The sequence below is a fragment of the Cygnus atratus genome, chromosome 9 (assembly GCF_013377495.2).
Source record: "Cygnus atratus isolate AKBS03 ecotype Queensland, Australia chromosome 9, CAtr_DNAZoo_HiC_assembly, whole genome shotgun sequence".
NCBI lineage: Eukaryota > Metazoa > Chordata > Aves > Anseriformes > Anatidae > Cygnus > Cygnus atratus.
This window is the reverse complement of record NC_066370.1, coordinates 17871456-17896838: the sequence shown is the minus strand read 5'-3', so window position 1 is coordinate 17896838 and position 25383 is coordinate 17871456. Positions and strand designations below refer to the sequence as shown.

The 25383-nt window shown below is 40.4% G+C and overlaps 1 protein-coding gene across 2 annotated transcripts; it reads right to left on the bottom strand.

Annotated features, from left to right (window-relative positions):
* Window positions 1-5514: 5514 nt before the first annotated feature.
* DCUN1D1 (defective in cullin neddylation 1 domain containing 1) lies at window positions 5515-25082 on the bottom strand. Of its 2 annotated transcripts, none has more exons than XM_035557216.2 (7): window positions 24924-25082; window positions 16168-16384; window positions 14819-14987; window positions 14108-14238; window positions 10173-10255; window positions 9836-9932; window positions 5515-8332 (listed from the first exon to the last, which is right to left on the bottom strand). In XM_035557216.2, the coding sequence occupies exons 1-7, from the start codon at window positions 24924-24926 to the stop codon at window positions 8253-8255; spliced, it is 780 nt and encodes a 259-aa protein (XP_035413109.1). In that variant the 5' UTR covers window positions 24927-25082; the 3' UTR covers window positions 5515-8252. The 2 variants fall into 2 exon arrangements, with proteins under 2 accessions (XP_035413109.1, XP_035413110.1); XM_035557217.2 differs by having other exon boundaries at window positions 5515-9279; window positions 24924-25050.
* Between the last annotated feature and the right edge of the window lie 301 nt (window positions 25083-25383).

The following is a 25383-nucleotide window of genomic DNA, read 5'->3' as shown; positions in this document are numbered from 1 at the left end:
TGGTACATCGTTCAGGTACTTTTTTTTTTCCTCCCCTCTTCTCTCACCAGTGTGTGTCTGGGTGTTTGGGGCTGCGTAGCAACATCTGCTTCTTCATTTTGCTAAGATGGCTAAGCTTACTAATTTTAAACGTGGGAGATAAGATGGACATGCTGCCACTAGGGATATAATAGAGCATTGTCTTAGGTAGTCTTCAGGTAGAGGCCAGTAAAAATGCTGCTGCTTCTGGATGGTTGTTTGGGAATCCAGTTTGGAGTCAGTCTCTGACACTGAAGTCCCATTAATACTGTAAAAATCTTCATCAGACAGCAAAAGATTAAATATATATATATATATATATATATATATTCTTTGTGGAGTAAACTGTAAATTGAACAGACTGTAAATAGCACCTGTAGCTAAGCTAGTGTCTATGCAAATGTCTTAAGATTCAGTTAAGCCTAAGATCTGGGCAAAAACAGCATTAGCTGCTTTTACCCTGTCTGCACGAGTTTTTGCTGTTAGCTTAAGTGCTGTATCCCAAGCAAATTGTGTGGTGAAGACATCTTGATGTGACAGCCTAGTGGGGCCAGGGAGGGCTGTAATCCCTCTTGTTAAGATCATCCCAAATTCTCCCAAGTTCAACGCGCTGCAGGTGAGGTCCAGCTCTCCTTGTATCATGTTTTGGATGTTCCTCACCTATCAACAGGTCTGCTATTAATTGTTCTTGTTCATGGCTTTAACTGGTGTTATTTCAGTTCTCATGGAACTTTATTTTTGCATTAAGGACTGGCAGCTTCATTCTAAACTGAAGGCTGCAGATACTGCTGGATTTTCAAGATTTCATTGTTAAAGGCAATGTTTTTGTAGTAAATTGTCATTGCAGCCTTGTTTTTGAAAATTGTAATGACTTGAACATGCAAGATATGAGCTGACATTAGATCAAGATCAGTTCACAAATAGAAGCCATAAAATAAGTTATGAAACAAGGAAAGAAATAGCAAATTTTCCTTTTAAATAAGTATTTAATTTAGTGTTCATAGTTCATACCAGGATATTTGTATCATGCCTTTGAATGCCTAAGTGTAGTGCTTGAAGCGTTCAGCTGTGTACTAGATCCCTACATTGAATGAAGGAAATAAGAATGTTTTAGAATATTTTAACAGATCTCTGCTGTTTAGCTGTATCCTTTATGTCTGAACCACCATGTTTAACTTCTCAGAAGTACTTGTTTGTCCGTGTCAGCTATAGCATCCACTCGGTTTGTCTGACCATCTTAGGCCTCATTACCTCATCAGTATGTGTGGTTAGTGTATCGTGTATTGAAATATAAACTGTGGTTAACTTTGTACAGAAAAAGTCAGAGGCTTTGATAAACAACCCCACTCCAAGCATTTAGATTGGTTTAAGCTTTGTACATAAATAGATTTTGGCTTTTACCATACAAATATGTTGATTATATTTGCTCAAAAGAAGCACAGCCCTGTATTTGAAGAATAATTTACGTTCATTATGTGTTTCTTTAAAACCTTCCAACTCCTCTTCTCCCTTTCCCCCCTACTTTCCCTTTTCCCAGTGTTTGTAAGGTTACCGAAGAAACATGCATTTAAACAATTCAGGAAGAACTTAAGAATCCATCTGTCCACCAAGGTATATTTTTCTATTTGCAGTAAATCTAAATCAGTAATTTCTCATTTAATGAGTGTAGAGTTGGTTCACACAAGACCACATTTTTCTTGGTCTGAAAACTGTTTTGGATGGAGGAAGTGACCATGTTTTTGTAAGTACATCACAGATCATTTGAAATTGCTTTTACTCAAAGATGAAATATTCTGTATATTTCTTTGACAGTTAAAATGTATGAAACAGTCACTGTGCATTGAGTACAGTGTAGAATTCTTAGCAAATAAGTTTAAAAAAGTGGAACTTACTTAGTTTAATGATAGAACTCATCTCTCTAATTTAGAATTAACGGGTGAGGAAGAATTGGCCATAGAGGAGAAACTGTAGAATTATCTCTTGGCCTTGAAATCCATAACATATGGCAGGAAAGCCTACAGTAGACAGTCCAGTAAAGCAAGAATGATATTTGTCACCTTACTATGCAGTGTCTTTGAAGGAGCACCTTCTCCATATGCCACCCTGAGAGAACTGATTTGAGTTCTCAGCAGATTTTTTTTTCCTGTTCTGTAAAAGTGGGGGTTCTGTTGTTTAAAAAAAAACATAGTTTTAGTTACCAGACTTATGCGTTATAAAGAGTGCAGTGAAAAGATGGAAAAAAAAAATATTCTGTGTTTTTTAAGTCTGTGGGGGAAGGGGGTACCAAAAAATGCAAGAGAGGAAATGCTGAGAACTTTGGCTTTACAGTTTCATAATGATTTGTTTTCTAATGCAAAAGATTATTTAAAAGAAAAGATTATGCAACTTAGAATGAATATTAGGCAACTATAATTTCTTACCGAGAACCTTTAGTAATACTTTCAAACACTTTTTTTTTTAATGACTAACTTCTATATTGGAGAAAAAAATAATCATTTTCTAGTGTTAGAAATGTCTCAAAGCTGTTCAGTCAGTACTTATGTTATTTTTAAGTTTCATCTGACACTTCTAGACTTATAAATATTAGTGATGTTGGTGAAATTCAGGGTCCAAAAGTGCATAATCGTGCTTAACCATTTTTTAGACTATGTTAGTCTCCTGCTGTAGAATAACTGATAGCTATGACACCATCTTAACTATACCTGCTGCTGCATTGTTACACAAAACACTTTTTTTAAAAAAAAAAGGAGATTCATTCCTAGAGCTGAGTGAACCGTTTGTCAGGGAAACATAGACTAATTTTAGATTTTTCCTAAATTATCTCCTATTTAGACTTTGTTCTTTACAGCTATTTTTTTTTCCTGTGAGTCTTTATTGTCAGTTGTTCTGTATGTTCTTTGCTTCTGTTGTTTGCTTCCAGTGGCATGATTTGTCTGGTTTCTGCACTGTACTTGAATGACTTAATTTATAAACAGGAGGAGGAAAGATTGGCTGCGCATGGCTGTATCAGCTCTTGCCATCGATCATCTTAGACATGCATTTGCATCAGTATTTGCAAGGCTTCTGCTTTCCACAGATTTTTCTACTGCTCCTAGAGATGCCAGAAATAACTTAGAGAGACCCTGTCTGCTGCCCAAGCTTCTGTGGCTTTCGTTAAAAGGAATATTCTCATCACTTTGAAGTATTCGCCTTGCTCTAGTTGTTGCCATGTTATGTTGTTTTACAGTAAGTATATAAAATTGTCATCGTTGTAGATACGACTTCTTTGTTGCTTTTTTTTTCTGGTTTGTATAAGTGCATGGACAAGAATAAAAATCTGAGGGGCCATGGGCAAAAGATGTCTATGTAATGTTAAATGGGAAGAGATGAAAAATACTGTAGCTTAGACCATAAAGTGTGACTTGCCTGAAAAAAAGCCCTACAATACACCTAAATGTGCTATGGTGTATATTAATTTTTCCTCAGCAGATTTAAAGGGAATTGTTTGTTTATGAGCAAAGTCCAGTCATTCTTATCCTTTGTGCATTTTGGCAATGAGTTAAAAGATAACTATTTTCCTCTTTCTCAACTGTGTGGATTAAAAATGAGGATCGTTTTCAGGTACAAATAAGATATCATTTGCTAACTACAGCAAAGAATAGATTTTTAAAATTTCCAGTTATGGTGCCATTGGAGACTTCAGTTCTTAGGCACAATTTAAAATAACGAGTTGGCTAGACTCCTGTTCTGTTATGGGAGTAAGATAAATTCTTTTTTTTTTAAGAAAAAAAACTTGAATTTTAGCTTTGTGAGGAGCATTTGATGGTACACTTTTAACAATGTTGATCCTTAATTTTAGGCAAATAAGGGGCATTGACAGCTGGAAACTAGCAATAATTAGTACAAAGATTTTGGGACCTCTGACACTGTGGCTGCCTCACGTTCTTTTTTTTTGATTCTCTGACAGCGAGTCAGTGTTCATTGTACAGCTCGGGCAGTAGAAGTTGTTTTAAAAATGATTAATGGAAATTATATTTATTAAATAAAACTTTCACTTCTAGCTGGGTCATTGTTTTAATTACATACCTGCGTACATAGGTGCAGGTCACAGCAAGAGTCCTCGGCACACTCGGGTGAACAGAGCGGCGACCACTGCTGCTGCTTCAGGAGCTGAGCTGGCCATGGCTGGACTGTGCCCACACAGCTGCCAGACTCAGCAGGTTGGCCCCTGGATTCAGGCTCTCCAGCTGCTGGAGAGGCCCTGAAGCAACGTCCCTGTGCCAGCTGCTGGTACAGCCCACCACCTGTGCATGTGTTGTGTGCACACCTCCCACCTGGCACCAGCTGTGCAACAGGGAGCTTACCAAGAGAGTTGCTCAGCACTGGGCTTCCCCCAGGTGCTTTGTGCCCCTTTCTTCTGCAGCAAATCAACCAGGGCACTTGGCCACCCCACTGTGGCCTTGTCCTCGCACAACGTTCACATACCTGTCCGCTCTCAGCCTTGGTTTCTTGAACAGCTTCCTAATTTGACTTAAGAGCGTTGTTTCGACACCTGCCAGTTGTCCTTTGAACTTTTCATGGAAGAAAGGTTTGACATTTTATACTCTGCAGACATAGAATCAAGTTCAAAAAACAGCTTAATTTGAATGTTTTACTTGCCAATTTATTTTTTAAATTACCTTGAGAACTGAAATAAATAGAGGGTAGGTTGTTGGCAGAACATTCAGCAGCAGGGAGGTAATTCCGCCCCTCCCCCCCCCGCCCTTTTAAATGTCCGGACTTGGGCTTGACGGACAGGTGTCCATTTAGGGAGCAAAACTCTTGGAGTTTACTCATGCAGCTACTGGCCCATGTTGGTAATAAACCATTCAACTGCGTATGACAAAGCAAGAGCCTATTTCTGATAGGTAAGAGATAATTTCATCAACAATTAAATGGTTTGGTTGTCTTTAAGAGCTTACGGGACTGAATAGCAGCATGTATTTAAAAAAAACAAACAGTGTACCATACTCAAATAAAATCTACAGAGACTTCTAGCACCATTATTTAAATAAAGTGTGAATGACAAAAGTTTATTAAATGTATTCTTAAAAAATATCTTTCTTAAATAAGGAGTTCTCTGCAAGGAGTTCATTGTAAAACAGTTTTGAAGCAATTCATAACTTACGTATTAACAGGTTGATCAATAAAAAAGTCACTTACGCAGTGTAGTCTTTAACCCAACTTATTTAAATAAATGCAGTGTGTGCGGTGTCTTCCATTGCATGCAAGGTAATGTTAATGCAGCATAGCTGGGTCAGATCAGCTCCATTCTGTACCTGTAAACATTCAGCATAAGCAGCAGGCAAGATGTTGCATCCGTTTGTATTTTCCCCAAGAAAAAGACTTGCCCACCATAGAATGTATGTTTCATGCAGGAGCCAAGTAGTCTGTACTTTTTTTTTCCTGGTTAAAAGGACAGTCTAGGAAAGCCTTACAAATAATACGCTGAAACAATCAATGCATGAGAAGACTTAGTCATGGCAATTTCACCGGAGCTTTATTGCCTCTGTTGGTAATGAGAGGGATTGTAAGAAGTTACATTTGAACTTACAGAGATATGTAAATGATGCTTTTTACTAAATATAATCTTGAGATTAAGTGTTTTATATCAGGGCACTTCTAATTTTGTACACATTTAATGTATAAAAACAGGTTATAAACTTGATGTTTACCTTTTTTTCCTGACATTTGGCAAAATTAAATTGATCCATTAAGGGGAGATCATCAGATTGAGGACATTAGCACTTATGAATTAAAGCAATCCAAGTAAGCAACTGTCTGCATTCTTAAAAATAAACCAAAACAAATATATAAAGGAAAAAAACAAACACATGGCCACATCTGAGCACTTTTCAGTACAAAATATTCTCTGTAACCAGGCATTTTGTCCTTAGAACAACACCCTGTTAAATCAATGTTTCTTTCAATTTTGTTTTGAAAAATTCTTAAGATGCCATCATAGCACAAATAACCTTTTTCTGCAACATAATTAGTCAAAGTTTTTTGTATTTCTTTATAATTACACAGTAATTATAAGCACGTAGTACCAAACTGATGACAACACTATTTTGTTGAAAAGATCTTGCATTCAAAAGGAATATTCTTTAAAACACCACGGCATTATGCCACTACCCAATCTCAGACTTTTTTTGAGGGACAAGTCTGTATTGGGATAAAAAAACCCAAGTCAGTTCTCCTTCTCAAACAGCATACTTGAACAAATCAATCTGAAACTGTACCAAAACCCTCAACACAGGAAACAGCACACATAGATACCTTGTAGAGCTTTTTTCCCCACACACACACCCACCCCATAATTTCAAATCCCCATTTATATTTACACGAAATTTAGAAAGGAAATACTGAAAAGCAGCAAAACACACATTTTTTGGCATAGCCAATTCCAGTAGCTGGAGAAAATCAATGTTTCTGTGGAACTGTATTCTTGAAATAAATGCACAGCTGGATTTTCTTAAAAGGGCACTGCTATAAGAGGAAGCTAGCCTCGTGGTCAAACCTCAGAGAATAGAAATAAGCATTTTTAGCAGCTTAATAGTCAATTTTTTCCTAAAATACTTTTAGCATCTGCATAGAAGTGTGCTGCTGTTTAGTGCAAGTACCAATTACTCATTTCAGAAATAATTCTGGCCTTACCGTGGGACTATTTAGCACATGGACTCAAACCTCTACCCTTATTTGTAGCTATAGTCTTTCTTTTTTTCCCTGGAGCTTGGTAGCTTCCAGCTTGCTTTACAGAGTAGTATTTATCTCAAGATACCAGATCTCTTCACAAATAACTAAGTGAGAAGTAAAGACCATGTTCAGCGCAAAAGCAGTTCACGAGTTCTTGTAATATTAAAAATAAAGAAGCGCATCTGATAAAACCTGTTTTGAACAAAATGAACTTGATTTAGTTAACTGCAGTAAGACAATGAGAAGTAGTGATGAACCAACAAAATAATTTAAGCAAACAAAGCCAGTGTAGTATTTTGTATCTGATCTGTGCCTGTTTGGGAACACTTTACTCTGCATTTCTATATTTGGCAACCACAGTGACGTGTCTTTTTACAGAAAGCTCAACAAAATAATTAAAAATGGGTGTCATCTATAACAGCAGTACCTATATGTTATAAAGATTTAACTTACTTCTCAGGATAATGGTTTCAAAACCTAGTTTCATTTCGAACGCACCACCTTCTTTTTATATCAGGGCCATTTGCGTCTTTATACCTCAAGCATAAAAGTTTCATGTCTGAATTTAAAATACTGTATTGTGTAGCAAACTTAAGACACAAATTCAGCATATTCAAGTTTTAGATTTCCACAGAAATGAAAAAGCCTTCCTTTGACAGACAGATAAGCATTTCAAAACTGTAATGAAATCTATTTTCTTAGATAATAACCTAGAGCATACTAGATTCTACCCTTACACACACTGTTCATCCAAATGACACTCACTGAAGGCCGACTAGAACATTAAACGCAGGTGCTGTAAGTGCACAGTAGTTGTGTCGTACTTCAACTGCTCTCACAGTCAGCTGACGTACAATCAAACCATTCAGATAGGCACCTAGATAGCCCAATATCAACAACCTCGGTTTTTCTTGTTTCTTTCTGTAATTGTTTTTACCAGATGCTCAAACTCACTTAGACGATACCTGTAGTTTTCCGGAAAAGAAGAAAAAAAAAAAAAAAAAGAAGAAATCAGACCCAGTACACTTAAATATATCACTCTTAAAGGAAGTGCTATCAATAGTCTTTGCAACTAGCCCCAAGTGTATATTTAAGGATTCCTTTAAAAATTGTTTTGATGTTGATCTGTATAATTCAGATGCCATGTAATAGTTGTCTGATGATGACCAGCATTGTGCTTTATGTGAAACCAGAAACCTCAAAATAATTATAAAGCTTCTAGGACTTATGGGAGCTGAAACTAGGGTGGTCCACACACAAGAAAAAAAATCCATGATGAAATCCACAATGTTGGAATTTTAGCGGGCAAGAGTGGTCCAGACTAGAAGAAAAGCCCAAACCACCAGTAGAAGAATGAAATACGATATGGTCCAAGATGTATCCTTAAAGGTTTGTCTCAACCCTCAGCCACATTGTGAGGATTGATCTTCAGTTCAGTCCAGCCAGCAGAAATTGACTGTGCAATTTTCCATTTCAGGTATTTGTACAGACTATGTACACTCTAGAAGGGTCCTTTAATGCTACACTGTCGTACTTTTTGTCCCAGCAATTTGAGGGCGTGCAAATTCCACAAAGTCATCGATAAGAACTGGCCATGCCCCTAAAAGAGAAAAAAAAATGGATCAGAACATAAGAAATCAGATCAAAGCAGCATTCTTTTTTAGAGCTTCAGAGCTAAAGTTATTTACTTCCCAATCTTAACTAGTTTCAAGCAAAAAAAAAAAATAGTAATAACGCTAATTTGGTTTACTTGCTTCAGATTTAACATATGGCTCAAGATTTCTCCATTCCTTTAAACCCAGTTAATACAGAACCCTTTCAAGGATCATAACCTCCTTCATCTTCCTAACCAAAAGTTCTAGCTTAAAACTGTACTGCTGTTGGAGCCATAAGTCAAACCTAGTATCCAGGATGGCAATAACTGCTAAAAAAAAAAAAAAAAAAAAAAAACAAAAAACTACTGAACATCATATGAAGGAGCCTATGTTTAAGTAGCACCATGTCACAGCACACTAAGGCATTTACAGCTCACAATATGATCTTGCATGAATGCAACGCTCATCTGTTAGAATCAGCATAGGTGGTCTTACCCAAAACCAACAAAATGCACCCCAATAGCCAATGCCCTACAAAACCGGTATTGTACTACGTATGCTCTTCCATATTCCTTATCAAGGGGTAGCTGAAATGCATATAAACATTTGTCACATTATGGGCAGTGATATCCGAAGAGACGCCACTCTCTTGATCATGTGCACCATCATCACGTGAAAGTTAAAATAATTGCGGAGGGGTGGGTTTTTTCCTGAAAGGCTTTTTATTCCAAATCATCAGAACATTCTTTTCTGCCTTTAATCTTTCTAAACTACGTTGACTTATTGTGGGCAGCAGCCCATTCGCTTGATGAAAAGGGAATGAGAACTGTTCATAATTATTAAAATTGTAGAAGTTTGCTCCCCTCTGTTCTGGAAGTATCAGGAAGTTTAGTTTCCTCCACTCAATGAACTGATCTGCCGCCAACGATTGAAGGTAATTAGCAGTTCTTGGCTGCAGATGGATGGGAAGACGAAAAAAATCAATACAAAAAAGTTTACAAGAAACACGTTGTAGAAAATAAATTATGTTTTGTAACCCCTACATGTGGCCAGCTTCACTCTAGCATTATCACATGCCCAATCTTCATGTAAGCCAAAACAACCAAACTTTAAAAACATTCTAAACTAAGAAACGCGATAACCAGAGGACCCCTACAAGAAAACGCACAGACCACACATCGGTTACTTGGTTGGAGATGCCAAAAACCACTGAGAGAATCCGTGTTTTTAAATACAGATGTGAGGGTCTTTCCTCAAGAAGAAAGAGTTAGCATCTGAGCTCATGAAGAAGGAAAAAAAGAGTAAACAGGGATTTAAGAAAACATCAGCATTTATTTTCTAAACCTGCAATGAACAGATAACAACATGTTTTAAAGTAGCTCTAACTCTGAACGTTAGATCACCAGCGATGTTCTCTAATTACACTATTAGATATCTGTGCCGGATACACAGTAATAAATGTACCATTACACAGTTAGAAGTTAATGAAAATAAAGGGAAATGTTTACCTTCCTCATCATAGTTAGACATATCATCTGCTATCATTGTACTAAAGTCTAGAAGAAGGTTCCAGGTGTCCTTAGGTATTGATCTTTTATGATGCTCCTGTTTGGAGGGGTGGAAAATACAAGAAAAAAACGTTAAGAACACATATACAAAATCATTTTTACTGTCTTGGACACAATCATACCCCCAGAACATGTATTTTTTCGTATACACTATGAAGTGCAGCATCTGGGATCTGTAACAAAACAATCCATTGCATCTACTCAAAAATATAAACATATTTATATTTCAGGTTTTGAAATTACTGCAGTCCAGTTTATGTAAAGATTTAAAACTCACCAACAAAAATTTGTTCCACAGGTCTAGAAATTTAAATCTTCCGTTAAGTACTAAATTCCAGTAGGCAATGGCCATTTCTAAATCTGTAATATTAAAATATATTACTCTTAGAGATTTGCATTTCAATACATCTCAAGAGGTATCTAACACTAAGATGAACTGCATATTCATAAGGGTAAAAAGATGAATCTGATGCAAATATACTCATGGATCTTCTACAAGAGAAACAAATTGTTACACTAATACTTTACATATTTTGAAACTGTCACTTGAATACAGAACTGAAAATTGCCCATATTCATATTCAACACGTTCAAAACACGATTCCATATGCTTTTTGCTATCTAGCAATACTTTACGTACAATGCAGTGAAATATGTCTTAAATATACTATTGACTTGACAAAAATTTAGTACTTTGTAATATGATCTGCTTTGTTTTACTTGTATTCATATAAATACAATTAATATTAAACTACCTTTTTATGGTTTCATTTTCAGAGCAACATTGTCACAGGTGCTGGCTTTGTTAGATGGCCTTTGACAAGAGTTCTTTTCTGCAACAGGTTTCCCTTTGAGATATTCTTTATTTAAGTATTAATTATTGCATAAGCAGATGATGGGTTTCACTTTGTGCATTTCAATGACCCCTGTGAAGTTCTCGCTTGTTTTGAATCCATTTCCCAGGGTGACTGAACAACCTGACAAGAGTTCAGGAATAAGAACATGCTGCCTGTCAGGCAACTGCATGCTGCTGTCAGCAGTGGGAGCTGTGAGAACACAGCAATTAGAGAGAAGACTAGTTGATCTAGCATATGAGGAGGGAAAGCAAACAAACAAAAAAGCCTCCATGGTACTTGCCAAAGGCTGTAATGTCATGTGTTTACTGTTTATTAGTGACGCACAGTAACATGTTGATCAAAAAAAAAAAAAAGTGTATGAGCTCTAGCTTATGATCTCTAGCACAATCTCCACTACCAGGAATTAAAGAGGATCTCTGTACTGTATAATAAAATGCTGTGATCTTACCTGAATTCAGTATCCATCACCAAGTAATTAAAGTAACTACAAAAGGCTACCTAGCTAAGCGACCTGCTTTTTCATAGAAGCTCTTATATCTTCCTGCAGCCTCTTAAATCTCTTGTTCCATAAACAATCCTCTTGTGGAAGAAGAGAGAAGAGGCACACGAGCAACTGAACCTCACGAGAAAGGAAATAAAAAGAAAAAAGAAAAAAACAAAAAAAAAAAAAACAAAAAAAAAATAAAACAAACATATTCACTTTTCTCCCAACCCCTAAACTATTAAAAACAAACAAGCCAGGCAGGTGGACCTTAGAGGTGAAACCAATAGCAAACAAAACAAAGACTGAACTCTGCACTGCTGGAGGGAACATGGAAGACTGCTGGGGAGATTCTAAATTGTTTGGTATCTTTGATAGTAGAAATTCTTCTCTAACAGTGTAATCACGTTATAATGCTTCCTGACCAAAGGGATGAATAGAATTTGTGGACGATTTTCCATCAGTGGCAAGGGGGTGTAATTTCACTCTAAAGGCTTAAGGTTGGGTTTCCATTAAATTAAGCAGAAGACGCAATGCATCACTAAATATCTGAAAATGACAACTTGTTCAAGAGCATAAAGGCTAGGTATCTCTTTTTCAAAAAATCCATATACAAAAACTCACAGTTTAGCTTTCAACTTAAACTACTGGATTTCTAAAAGTGAATAGATTCAGAGTTCAGATTTAGTTGATCATTTCCTCAAGGAAACAGATCGTAAAAACTAAGTTTTATTTACTTGTGATGCATTAATGGCACAAAATACAAGATTAGCAAATCTCTGTGTATTTAGACTGATTTGTAAACAAACATTATAAACAAGCTGTGCATTCTGATATGCTTATATACAACTTCCAGATTATTCCTGGGGGAAGACATAATGCCTTCGGACAACACTATGTGCCTTAGAAGATTTTATGAAGTCACAAAATAATATAGTAAGCATTTAATTTTACATTTTCCTAAGAAAATTGAAAGAATGCTCAGGAACGTTCTCATCTGCTAGCACAGAAAAAAGCAAGGAACAAATATGAAAATCTCAAAACAGGCATGCAGGAGAAGCAAACAATGTTTGCAATGAGCGTCAACTAAAAGGTATTGCAAAGTGACATGCAGATATCACAGGAACTTTTAAAACATCCACAGTATTTACAACTGCACTAAGGAATTACGCACAGGACATACGTTCCTAGAACTGTGCCTGAACTACTACACAACTTTTAGAAGATTAGAGACCAATATATATTAAAATCAATTTGCAAGTGCCTACAAGAAGCTATTTAGACACTACAAAATTAATTGCCTAACTAGGAGCACGCACTTTTCAGCACTGCACTTCCCCGATATTCTTTTGCTTTAGGGTTTCCAGAATTATTCTGCCCTGTTGTAAATTCATGCCTAGAACCATGCATTTATTGGCACCAAAAAGGTAGGTAAACATCCAGATTTTAAGCTTAGTTCTACATCACTTCTGGAGCCACACTGAAAATCTTACCCTGTGTGCATATGTAATATATATATTTGTGCTATTTGGATCTGAGAAATACTTCTCTTCATCACTGTTAGAGCTTAACCTGCATGAATAACCTTTACGATGAATGAGAAAGAAAAGCAAGGGAGTTAAATTTTTCTGGTAAAACATTTTTACTGAGGTCTGTTCCGTCTGGGATGCTCAAAAGATTCATTTCTATATAGCACAAGGTATCGGAAAAAAATCAGAAAAATAATGCAAGTCTTCCTAATATCTTAGAAATATGGAGAGGAAAATAGCAGGTAACTACTACATCAAACAGTCCTGCTTATGTTGAAGCCTTGAGAAACATAACTAGAACTGATCAATTAATTATGACCTCATTGCAATTTGTTATTTCACTTTTACCACCTAACAGGGATTTTGCAAAAGCTTTCCTTGCTGTCTAAAGCTGTTTAAAAATTAAGAATAACAAACAAACAATCATAATGGTAACCAGAAGAAACTGTAATCAGTTCTGTGGTATGAACAGTTACACACTGACACTGTTTGTAACCTAGCTTCCATGCACTCACAATTTACTGTCTACACACTTGTAGCAATAGAAAGTAAGAATCAGCCCATTCATTTATTTGCAGGATTCAGATCTGGCTACATGCATGGACATATGTTTTTAAGCACACTTCCTTTTATTTTTGCAGTTTTGAATAGACAGATTTACAGTTTGCTCATTTAGTTCCATCAAAACTATATTTTTAAAATTATTTTTAATAAGCGATTCTTCTACTTCACCTATTATGTAATGAAAAGAACAGTCAGTAGGAGAGCTCTGAAGTAATGAAAGAAAGGAAAAACATTCACTGAACCAAGGGGAAAAAAGGCTGAAGGTAAGCACCTTTTACCAAAGGCACAACAGCAAAAGGCATCTACGCCCAGGATATAGAAATCTATTTGTACTATTCCAATTCTACTTTGCAAAGACATTTGCACGCATTTTTGGTGATACAAGAGACTCTGTACAAGTACATTCATATGGAAATCAGTTTTACAGGTTAAATTTACCCTAAAAGTGAAAATTCAATTAATTTGTTCAGCGCTGCAAATTCTAAATGGTGTAATTATGCCTTTAATGTAAGACCGCAATCCATTGTGCTGAGAATTTCACACACTCCTCATGAAAGAATAAACTCTCTCATAAAATTTTGTAGTCTAATATATTAACTATGCAGATATTTCTATCAACTTGAAAATCGGACATTGACATCTACCTTTCACAGTAACGTGTATTTTATCACAAGGGTGGTTACCTTTCAGACTCACTGGATCATGGTAATACCTTCACTCACTGCTTTAATCAGTCATTCCACAGATCTGTGCACAAACGTTTATGATTAAGAATACATACCTAAACCTTTCTGTCCCGGATTCTTTGCGAAGTTGAAAGTAAACTGATAAAAATCCTTAAATCTTCCCGGCTCTTTTAATTCTTGTTCCATTTTAGGAATCTGAGCCTTTAGTTTTTCTATGCTGTCACATCTGCATTTTAAAAAGCATGTTTATTTGTGTGTTATTCGTTTTGCTGTAAGAGACACAACTTTACAAGTCTTTTATAACATTTCCATGGAATACAATACAATTAACAAACAAACAAACGAAATCAGGCAACCTTTAACTACTCTGTATTTATACAACATTTTCATTTCTTTGTTCTTTTTTCACATTGCTATTTGCACATACTAGCTTATGGATCGGATTCCATAAGCTACAAGATTTTTAGAAAAACATGATAAAGACTATTATATTCACACTACACAGGGATAACTCAGGTATGCTGGACTGCCGACCAACATCCTTGCTTTGCCTACTTGAATAACTCTACAGCAGCTAACTCATGCAACCAAGGCAAGCAGCACTCAAACCCACCTTCCTTTTGTTGGTCACTAAGCATCTAGCACATGGACAGCAGATGCGTTTTTACAGAGGCAGACAAGTGATACTAGCCTCTGAAAAGCCTCTGAAGTCTGAAAGGGCAATGTGATTCTGAATCCCCCAGAGGAGGACCGTTCCAATTTCTGGCACTGTATTACACTGACAGTCTCTAATACTGCACACTTACCCTAGCTCAGTCATTCCATCCATGAACTCCAGCTTTGAAAATTCACACTGTGTTGCAGCTCGGAATTTCCATGCAATGATGAGTACAGTAATGCTGGCTGGGTCGAGAGCTAGATCATCACAGAACTGCTGTATACCATCTATACCGATTTTATTTTCATCTTGAGGATCTTTGGGATATAAAAGTAAGCATCAAAAGAAAAAAAAAAAGCAATTTTTGAAATACTAGATCTATTCAACAAGAGTCTTTAAGAAAACCAAACATTTTCAAGTCATTTCTGGGATAAGCTCTTAAAAGCGTGTATTTTAAAAAACAGAATTAGTTTAGTACTTTCAACGCTTAAGCTTTAACATTTGAGGAAGTTTCGACAATAAAGCTTCATTGTACGGGAAGCTTATGTCATTTTTATTGAGAGACAAAAGCACAGCAAAGATCTGGTTTCTGCCTCACATGCATGATATTCTGACTCATTCCAGAGAGAGAACAGCGGTCCTCTCCCACCAGCACACTTAATTACTGGCATCTTTAGTAAGATTTTGTGTATCATTATAAACAATTCTGCATAAGCTGTACTGACACAATAATCAAGTCTCCCCGTAAACTACTAAATCGACATCAATTTTGTGCATTTTCTGGCATCACCAGCACATGTGAGTTTGGACGTGGTAAATTCCAAGAGTAAAGTTACGTTGCCCCATTACCGATTCCAGCCAGGCACACGCCTTTCCACGAAGGAATCAATCAACATCTTGTCTGGAAGTAAGATGTTCACGTTTCAAGTGCACTAACAAAGGTCTACTAACACAAGCCAACGAAGACTTGAGGAAAATGGTATCTGGGTTATGTCCACACATGAAAACCGACAGAGAATTTAGCTTTTTTTTTTTTTGGTGGGGGGGAGGGGGTTGTTGCTAAACCACTGAATTTGTTCTACTGTTCTGAATCCACTTGTATGTGGTGGGCTACTCTCAGCTGAACACTGCCTGTATAACAGATAAAAAGACTTCATTTCTGCTCTGTTTGTAACACTCATAATAAGCATAAGGTGAGTAAAACTTAAGGTAGAACCTGTCATTGTCATGCAACCCTTTGTCAGGAGCAAGTCCTGAGTGGAATGCTTCCCCCAAAAGAGTCACCTAAAATCCACAGTGACCATTACAGTTACTCACTGTACTCACAATTCCAGTTCCAGACCCCAATCTTGTAAAATTGGACACGTATTTAATGTACATAAGGCAAACAAATGTAATCCTTGCAAAGCAGAAACCGACATATATTTCCCTTCTACCTGCACTGTAATTAAGAATACATACAACCAGGAAATAAGGCTTAAGACTCAGGGTACTCACCTTTGTATCTGTTATATAGCTGTTCTAACTTCTTTCTGTCCAACGAGCCTTTAACGCTCTCTCGTATATAAAGTTCAGGATTTTGAAAAAAGTTGTCTGTTGCAACATCTAGCTTCCAGTCATTCTGAGACAGACAACTCACCGCTGTCTTTTCACTAGATTGCGTGAAGACCATAAACTGACGCACTTTATCCTTCTGTGATGATTTCAACTTGTTCTAGTAAAAACAGACAGTATCGAAACTAGAAATGTTTTATCAGAAGGAAAAAAAATCAGTACTTTTTTTTTTTTAAATAAATACTTAGTACAATTTTCCCCAGCAGTTAGACTTACTTTCTAGCAACAGACACTTAAAAACAGCACTTTTTTTTTTAAATTACTAAATCAGAAGATACAGATATTATTTCATACGTGAACAGTTTGTTATGCATTTTGGTACAGTTAGATTAAAGAACCTCTTGGATATGTAAGAGGGATGCATTCCTACTGCTGCATAGGCAATGCACACCAGTATGTGTTTCAAACTTACCGTGTAAAATACCTAGAATGAAGGTATAAAAACCGAGCTGAATCATCACAGAAACCACACTGGCAAAGCAATCAAAGAAGTTAAAAAATGACTATTATTATTGCATATCTTGAGAGAGAACCAGAGGGCATAGCGAACTCACAAGTGTGTCCCTGCTTACACCTGGCTGTATTTAAACCAATTTTTAAGAAGAAAAAAAAAGAAAGCATTTTTTCTTAATGGAAAAATGGTACGTGTACCAAAAATGGGTAATAGAAATGCTTAAATAAAGCCTGTGGCTATCAAAATACTTGACAGATTAATTGCCTCAACAGAGACAGCAAATACCAACTCAAAGGGAAGAAGTCCTCGTGCAGAAGAGGCCATTTCAGAGCTCACCATCACCGAGGGAGAGGCTGGCACTCGTCCCGTCCCAGAGCACCAGCCTCACATTAATGTAGGGTGCATGCCACGCACCCCAAAAGGCTGGAGGAACAACCACTGGGGGTGGCAGGAAGAGCTGTGAGACCACGCTGCCGGGATGAGGTAACCCCAGGCGGCAGCAAGGCACTGGGCTGGCCCGGATGTTTCAGGGAGCTACACGCTGAAATACCTTAAAAGACTGATTTAGAGAATTTTTCACTTTGAAGGGGCTCAGCTCCACCTACACGATTTACCAAACATTCCTGCGAGGAGGCATTGTCTCCATTTCACAGGTGCAGCAACTGAAGCTATAAAAAAGGGAAAAAAAGGCACAGAACTTCGCCTGCGGCAGGCAGGGAGGCGACTAGCCGGGGAGAGCCGCAGAATCCGGCCCTTGGCTCAGGCCAGGACCAGCTGCCCTGCTCCAGCCCAAAGCCGAGCGGGGAGTTTGCTGCCCGACATTTATCACTGCGGGGAGATTCCCAAGGATATTTTTGATGAGGAGAAGCACACGTGGTATTTCCAAGGTATCAGTTACACGAAGCTAACTGCTGATCAGGAGAAAGCCATCTTACAGCTCTTGCACTACATCCAAATTCAGTCCTGACCTGGCTTCTCAGGTCAGGATCGTGCTTCTTACATGGCACAAATATCTCACGTGTAGTTTGCCTTGCGTTCCACCTAGACTTACATATTCTTTTCATTATTGCCATTTCCAAATGCACAGCTCCTTCTCCAGGGGTGAAGGGAAAAGGGAGAGGCAAAAATCAATCTCGAGGAGCTATAAACCACCCTCAGCCAAAGAAAGAATGGGTTAGGAGAAGTATGAGCTTGAGCTCTTCATTCCAGAGAACAATTCGTGTCCAATCACATTGCCATTAGAAAAGTTCACCAACACTACAGAACACAAATTAATCTGCCCTAAAATTCAGCATCAGTTTTCTCCTGCCTGATGACAGTGAACAAGAGCGCTACGGTTCATAAGAGCAGGCAAGGTATGGGTTTTACACTAACGCCTTTCTAAACACACCAGAAGCACATTGCCTTAAAACCCGCCCACGCCACCAAGCAAGCCTACATCTCCAACTCCCGCTGCAGATTTCAACACACCAGTGCTGGTCTATATTACTTCTAAAGCTGTGTTGCTTCTTTATTTCAGCCTCTCCAACACGTTTCTCACACCGGACGTTCAGCTACGAAGACGTTTCTGAAACTCCGATTTTCAGGCTTGGTTCCAGGCCCACTGCTGGGAATTGGGGCCAGCTTTGTGTTTCACGGCAGACGTTCAGCACCAAGCAGGACCGAGCTGAGACCTTCACCAAAGTCAGACAGCTTATGCTGAGTAAGCCATGTGGCAGGACTTCCAGGAACGACCAATGAATTTGCAGTTGCAGTTTTTAAAATCATTCTGTAAATTCAGCCAAATTAGAGCAAACCACTGCATGAAATGCCAGACGAAGACGGAACAGTCGCATGCCTTACTTTCTGTACCAATCACCAGCTTCCCCAAATCAGTTCCACACTGCCAGGCTGCTGTGTCACCGCAGGCTCAGCTGCACTCCGGGGCTGTCACACTTGTGATGACCTGAGCTGCCTTTTTTTCTTTTTTTTTTTTTTTTGCGAAAGCTGGTGCCTTTAATCACTAGCTTCTAATGTGCACAGCACTTCTTAACCCAAGTATGCTGTAAAACCTCGAGAAAGAGGCTTTGTTCTGTCCTACTCCTGCAAGGATAAAGCCTAAAAGCTAGGACACGCAACAAAAAGGTCAAGGAACAGGCTTACAAGGGCTCATCACGGACACTGAAAACCACAACAGGTAGTGGGTTTTGTGGGCTGTCACGTAAAAACGGTATGCAATTTATTAGATCAATTCAGGTTTATGATAAAAGTTTAACCCTATTTATGCATAAGATCTTCCTGTGCCTGGGGTTTCCTAACAGACAGGAACAATATAAAACCCTCTAAAAAAGAAAAAAAAGAATACTGAATTTGCCAAGAGTCAAGCAGCTAATAACACGCAATAGCACGCAGCATTTGCTAACATTGTCAGATGCAATAAATCACGCTGTTCAGGCATACTCTTCTTCTGGAATAACTCTATCTTTACTGATCGAATAGGAGTTCACATTTAGTGAAGCCCCAAAGCCCTTTATATGTGATGAATGCTATCTCAGAAGCTTACCAACGTGGATGAGACACTCCACATCCCAAGCGACCGGACAACTCCTTGGAGGCCTCCCCCTACCACAGGACAGCAAGAGACGAAATTGCTGCCATTTGTGTTATCCTCTCGGAGCTCTTCTTTCATCCCATTAAAAACCCACACTTCAAGCGGGAACAGGTTCCAAGACTCCTGCGCTTTTAAGGGCTATTTCTAGCAGCCAAGCTCTAACAGTCTGTTATTGTTTTAAGTGTGCAAGAGCGAAGCCACAAGCACCTCCAGCCTTTAATCTTGTAGTCATCAGGCAACAAATACCTTACACTGGGACTGTGTGTGCTGCAACATAATGCAATCCATTTAAAATATCTCCGCTTTAATGTTAGTTAAAAGGGAAGACAGAATTGCATTTAACAGATATATTCCCTGCTAAAATACACCAGTGAAAACCAACAGAAAAAAAAAAAGCAACATTTTTTCTAATAAGTTCTGCCCTTTGGGGTAAGGGATGAAGGAAGAATATGGACCAGCTCGCCTTCGATCAAGTTTGTGCGGTGTCCATTCTGCCTTTTACGATGCAGATGTCATAAGAGACAGAAGGTGAACTTCGAAGCACTGAATAACTTCTCTAAATTGAAAGCTACATTATGTAGATTGATAGCTCTACAATAATTTTGTCTTTCCCTGCAACTTCTGATGCTGTGTTAATTTTAAAGTGAACACTTCCCTCTCCCCATCTAGTTCCAAAGTCGATAATTCTAATTCAGTAACGCATCCTTGATAGTGACTACTATTAGATATTTCAGTGAACATTAAAAAAATAAAATAAAAAAATCCACACTTTGGTCTTTTTTCCCCTTTCTGGCCTCAGACTGAAACTCTCTCCGACTAGGGGAGTAGGCTTTCCCAGTCGAGGCCAAAAGCAAATGCTAGAAGTGACCTGCCAACTCTGATTACACAGTTATTTTTCCTCATCTACAGTCAGTTTTTAGCCACCTCACATTCAGAAATCAACTCTACACACCAGCCACCAATGTTTCGTGCATAACGAGCAGCCGTACGAGGGCTCCACTCCCCTGGATAACATCCATGGGAAACATAAACAACCTTCGTCCCGCACTGCTTGGGCTGGAGAGCCTTTGGATTCCTACCGAAACGCTGCTCTTAGACTTGGCTTCGCGGCCGTGTGCGGCTGCCAGACAAGCAGTGTACAATCAGTTTGAACTATCCCTGCCCCAAATTCCTTATAGCCCCCAAAAAGGCATTTAAGTATCACTTCTCAGTGACAAAGCCCGCTTTTCCCCTTCCCCACCCTCAGTGGACGTGCCTCTTGCTAGTTTCCCTGCTAACTACAGGGATTGAATGATGGGACATCCTCACTTTTCTTGCGGTTTGGACTCAAAGAAAAGCCTGATAGGTCCTCGTGCAGGTGACAGGTAAAAGCCTTTTCTAAAACAGCCTCACCCCCTCCAAACCCTAGCAAGATACCTGGCTGCAGGAAGCACCCGTGCACTTTCAAAGGACCCCGGTGACGTCGGGTCAAACGCCGAGTAACGTCAGCCCACGCACGGCACGGGTCTGTGCACGCGGTTACCTTACAGACCACGACCGTCACTTCTGCCGCGTCTTTGTGTGCACACAAAGAATATTCCTTCCTCAAAACGTGCTCAAAAGAGTATTTCTTCCTGCTATGTCTGAATCACTCCACGTTGCACTATAGCCAAAGGAACGTCCGAGATGCCTGCAAGTAATCTGTTTATTGCCTCTATTCCACAAATCCGCGGCTAGAGCTTAAAAAGCAAAATCGTGAATGTTTTTCTTTGTTTGATAAGAAAACAAAAGTTAATTACAACTTACTTCTTCCAGAAGGCTATGAATACACGTAATCAGATTTTAATCCATTTTCGATGACATATATATACATAAAAACACGTTAAATCCAAGTTAACAACATAAACAATTAAATAGCTGTATTTTCTGTTCAATATAAATAAACACGTCCTTCAACGAAATTTTATGTTCTACAGCAGGGTTTTTTCTGTTGTTTTGTTTTTTTTTTTTCCAAAAAAAAAGAGGGCATGCAAAGGAAGATTGTAAAGAGATTTTTAAGCTATTTGAAACTGACTTGAAATCCACTTGTTTGCAGTGGAACAGAACAAAACCGACATCTACAAGGCCTGTTGACATATAAAATCCAAAGAGAAAATCACAGGCAGCACAAAATCAAAGTTGCTTTTTACACCCTCTGAAGTTTAGTGGATAAAATGTTTCAGTTATTCCATACAGGCTGAAAGTGTTTCACAGAAGAGCAATAATGGACAGCTACCCAGAAGAAAGCAGTAGGTATAATAGTGTTTTAGGGTAATTCACGTTAACCTGGGAGGTAACGGAAACACCAAAAATCTGGGCATTTTCAACTTAAAAAAAAGTACAAAATAAAGCTGTCAGTTGTTCAGCATTCTTAACTCTGCTCCAGATTAGAAGCTCTGTTCACCCACTAGAAGCTGTTTTCCTATCCTGAATTTGCATTGGCACCGTAAAACACGAGTAAAATATCAAGAGCTACATAATAAATTTCACACCTTGTTCTCAGAGTAGTTCATATTCCCGAACAGTTTTTTCATGGCTCTAGTTAAAAGCAATTTTACAGTGTAAGTTCAAAGGGTTCTCTGGTTAGCAGGGAGAGGAAACAAGATCATGCACCATCTTGTCTAGCACTCAGACTGCTCGGTCCTAAGTATAACGCCAGGAATCCACAAATTTTACTAAAGGAGAACCGACACCAAACATTTAATATCAACAAACTACTACAGACGTGAATATGCACCATAAAAAAAAACAGCCTGGCAGAATAGCTTGTTGGGTGAAACACTAAATAACAATGTCATGAAGTACAATAACATTACAGGAGACAGTGTCAGACACTTAAAAATTCAGTATTACGAGAACTTCAACTTCCTGTCACCTGAGGTTTGTACTAAGAAATAATGTATTTAAGGAATGATGTATTTATCAGCACAGAAATATTTGCTGGAGAGCACAAACGGGACAATATAAAAGATACTGTAAATAGAGGGAAGGTTGGCTTTTGGTTCTGGATAAAGATACGGATAGGTGCATGCTTGCCTCGAGTATCGCACATAGTTCTAAATCCATTAAATCATTTACAGCAGTGAAGTCGGGAGCTCTCCTCCTCAGAGAGGATGGCTCAGAGTACACTGGATCAACTTGCTGCTAGCAACCCTGTCTGCAGCGGCAGGCACATTACTTGTCTGAAGTAACTGAGCTGAAGCAGCAACCCAACAGACATGGGAAAAGGGGACCACCACTATGGGAGGTGCTCAGTTCTAATGGAAAGCTGGGGAGGAGGGCAGATTGCTGCCAGCAGCCCCAGGAACCCTGCCGGGCAATGTACCTGAGCGCTGCGAGCTGGACAGAAAGCACTTTTCAAGTTAACCAAACGGCCAGAGCGAGCCTAACAGGCTGCCACGCCGGCCTCCCTTCCAGGTGTCGGACAAAGACGGTTCAGCACCAGGAAACCTTTGTCCCAACAGCAGCGGCGGGAGGAACACCGGCGGGGCTGTCGGAGCCAGAAGCGCCCCAACAGGCAGCGCTGCACGGGTGAGCCAGGGCCAGACCTCTGCTGCAGGAGCCTCGGATGGCAGCACGGGACAAGCTGTGCTGGACAAGCAGCCGGCCCCAGGAACCTGCCACAGCCACCGGAAGGACTCGCCAGAGCAGCCGTGCATGCAGGCAGGAGGACGGGATGTTGAACCTTGTGCTTCTGGGCAAGATCTTCAGATCCCTGGGAAGAACCCTCCCTGCTCTTTCCCCTACTAAATAAGAGGATTTTGACAGAACAAGCTTAGGTACAGAACCCTGGACACTAGAAAGATTTCATACCTATATTTATAACCTACAAAACCCGCAGCCTGTCATTTAGCCCCACTTCAGTGTCTATGACATCCTTTCACCCGGGTGTTGGAGCCAACAGGCACGACCTGGAAAACACCTGTCTGCACGGTGCCTAACAGCCCGCTCGGGGCCACGAGTTCAGGTACTCCCTCCCGTCTGACAAATACATCTATCTGGGCCGGATTGCTCCACGGAGCGTATCTGCTGGCTCTTCACTTAGGTATTTCTGAGAAGCCGAAGCAGATCGGATTCTACATTTCCTCACAAAAGGCTGTTCAGCTTGGTGTGTCTGTTGTTATATTGCCATAATATTTGTTACATTGCCATTTACAACAGCACTGTTCAATTTATATTCCTAACCACAGAGCCAACCAAAAACAAGCGTTCACACAAGACATCAACCGTGTATTTATTTTGCATGCTTACACCAGATAAACCGTGAGACGGCTCTAGGTGATTTTTATGGAAAAAAAAATTTTCAATAGAAGTTGTAAAACATTACTAGACAACTGTTATTTGAGACAGTCCCGAGAGCTGCAGAATTACAGTAAGACACCTCTACAGACTGAACTGTAGTTTCAAGCTCCCTTGAAAAAATTCACAGGAAGATCTACATAAAACTATTCAATTAAGAATTATATTGGTAACACAGTGGCAGGTTTATTAGAGGTCTACGTACCACACCACTAATTTAAATCCTGGCTAACCAAACTTTCATGCCAACATCACCCCATCAGCTAGAGGTGTCTTTTTTTTTTTTATACGCTCTGAACACTGCTTGCCAGAATCATATTAGCTGCATATGTAAGATATCTTTATACCAACAAACGTGCACCGGTAGATCTCAGCCTCTCTCCTACACCTTTCCTAAGGCAATGCAGCTTCTACGGAAAAGTCGTGCTACTTTAACCGTACAGATGTAGTTAAAGCTGTACAACTTCTGTATACAGCGGAGGCCTAGAAGTACAACTATAAACACGTTCCCTCGGGTACATAAGACACTACTGTATGCCACAAGCCAATAAGGATCCCTTATTTAATGCTCGAGTACATCATCATCTTTTGTTTAAGCACACAAAAATAGCAATAGCGTGGTTTCCCTCCAGAGGGGAAAGGAGAAAGTCAACTGATTTTCGAGTCCACGAGTCCTTAGCTATTAGGGACAAGACAACGCACAGAAGACGCAGGACAGACAGGCCCTCCTTTATGCCACTTATACAAAAAGCACCTTACCAAAACTACACAAAGCGATTCCCCAGAAATCCTCCAACCAACCCAACTCGTGAAGGAGCAGAGCGGCCAAGTTCCCCCGCCAGCTCCCCGCGCTTAACGGGCCCGGAGCCTCCCCAGAGCCCCCCCGACCCCTCCGAGGCGCTCCGCGGCAGCCCCCTGCCCCCTCCCCGAGGCTCTCTCACAACCACGCCGCTCTCCTTCCCCTCCGCAGCGCGCTGCCGGAGCTCCGGGCCCGCACAAAGGTGACAGACCCCCGCGGGCCGGAGGCCTCCCCCTCAGCCCGGCGCCCCCCAACCTAGGCCCTGGCGCTCAGCCCTGCCCGGGAGCAGCCCCCGGCCTCTCGGCGGCAGGACCGAGGGCCCCAGAGCCTGCAGGGAGAGAAGGGTGGGGGGAAGCCGGGAACTCCGGGACACCCCGGCCCGCCGCGACTAGGCCCCGGCTGCCCCTACCCCCGCGGCGCCGCCTGGGCTCCGCGCCCCGAGCCGAGGGACGGCGGGGAGCCGGGGGGAGGCCGCTCACCATGGTGGGGGCTCTGCGGGCCTCTTCCCTCCCGGCTCGGGCGGACGCTGAGGGCGGCGGCGACGGCGGCGGCTTCCTCCGGCGGCGGCTCCCGGCTCCTCACGGGCCCTTCCGCCGCCTCCCGCTCATGCGCAGTGCGGCGGGGCCCCGGGCCGGGCCGGCCGCGCGGCTCCGTGAGGGGCCGGGGGAAGCCCCGGGAGGGAGGGGAGCTGCTGAGGTGCGGGGCCCGGCGCCGGGGGTGGCTGAGGTGGGGAGGGGGAAAGGCCCCGCTCGCCCACGGGGTTAGCGGGGTGAGGGGTCCCGCCCGCCGCCTCGCGGTCCCTGAGGGGGAAACGCGTGCTTTTGCTCGAAAAATAACCAAAATAGACTAAAAGACATTGCGACGGTTCGAGGGGAGCCTCTTCCTTCAGACCCGAGGTGGCTGCTGAGGGCAGGCAGCGCCTGAGGTGTGCCCCGAGGT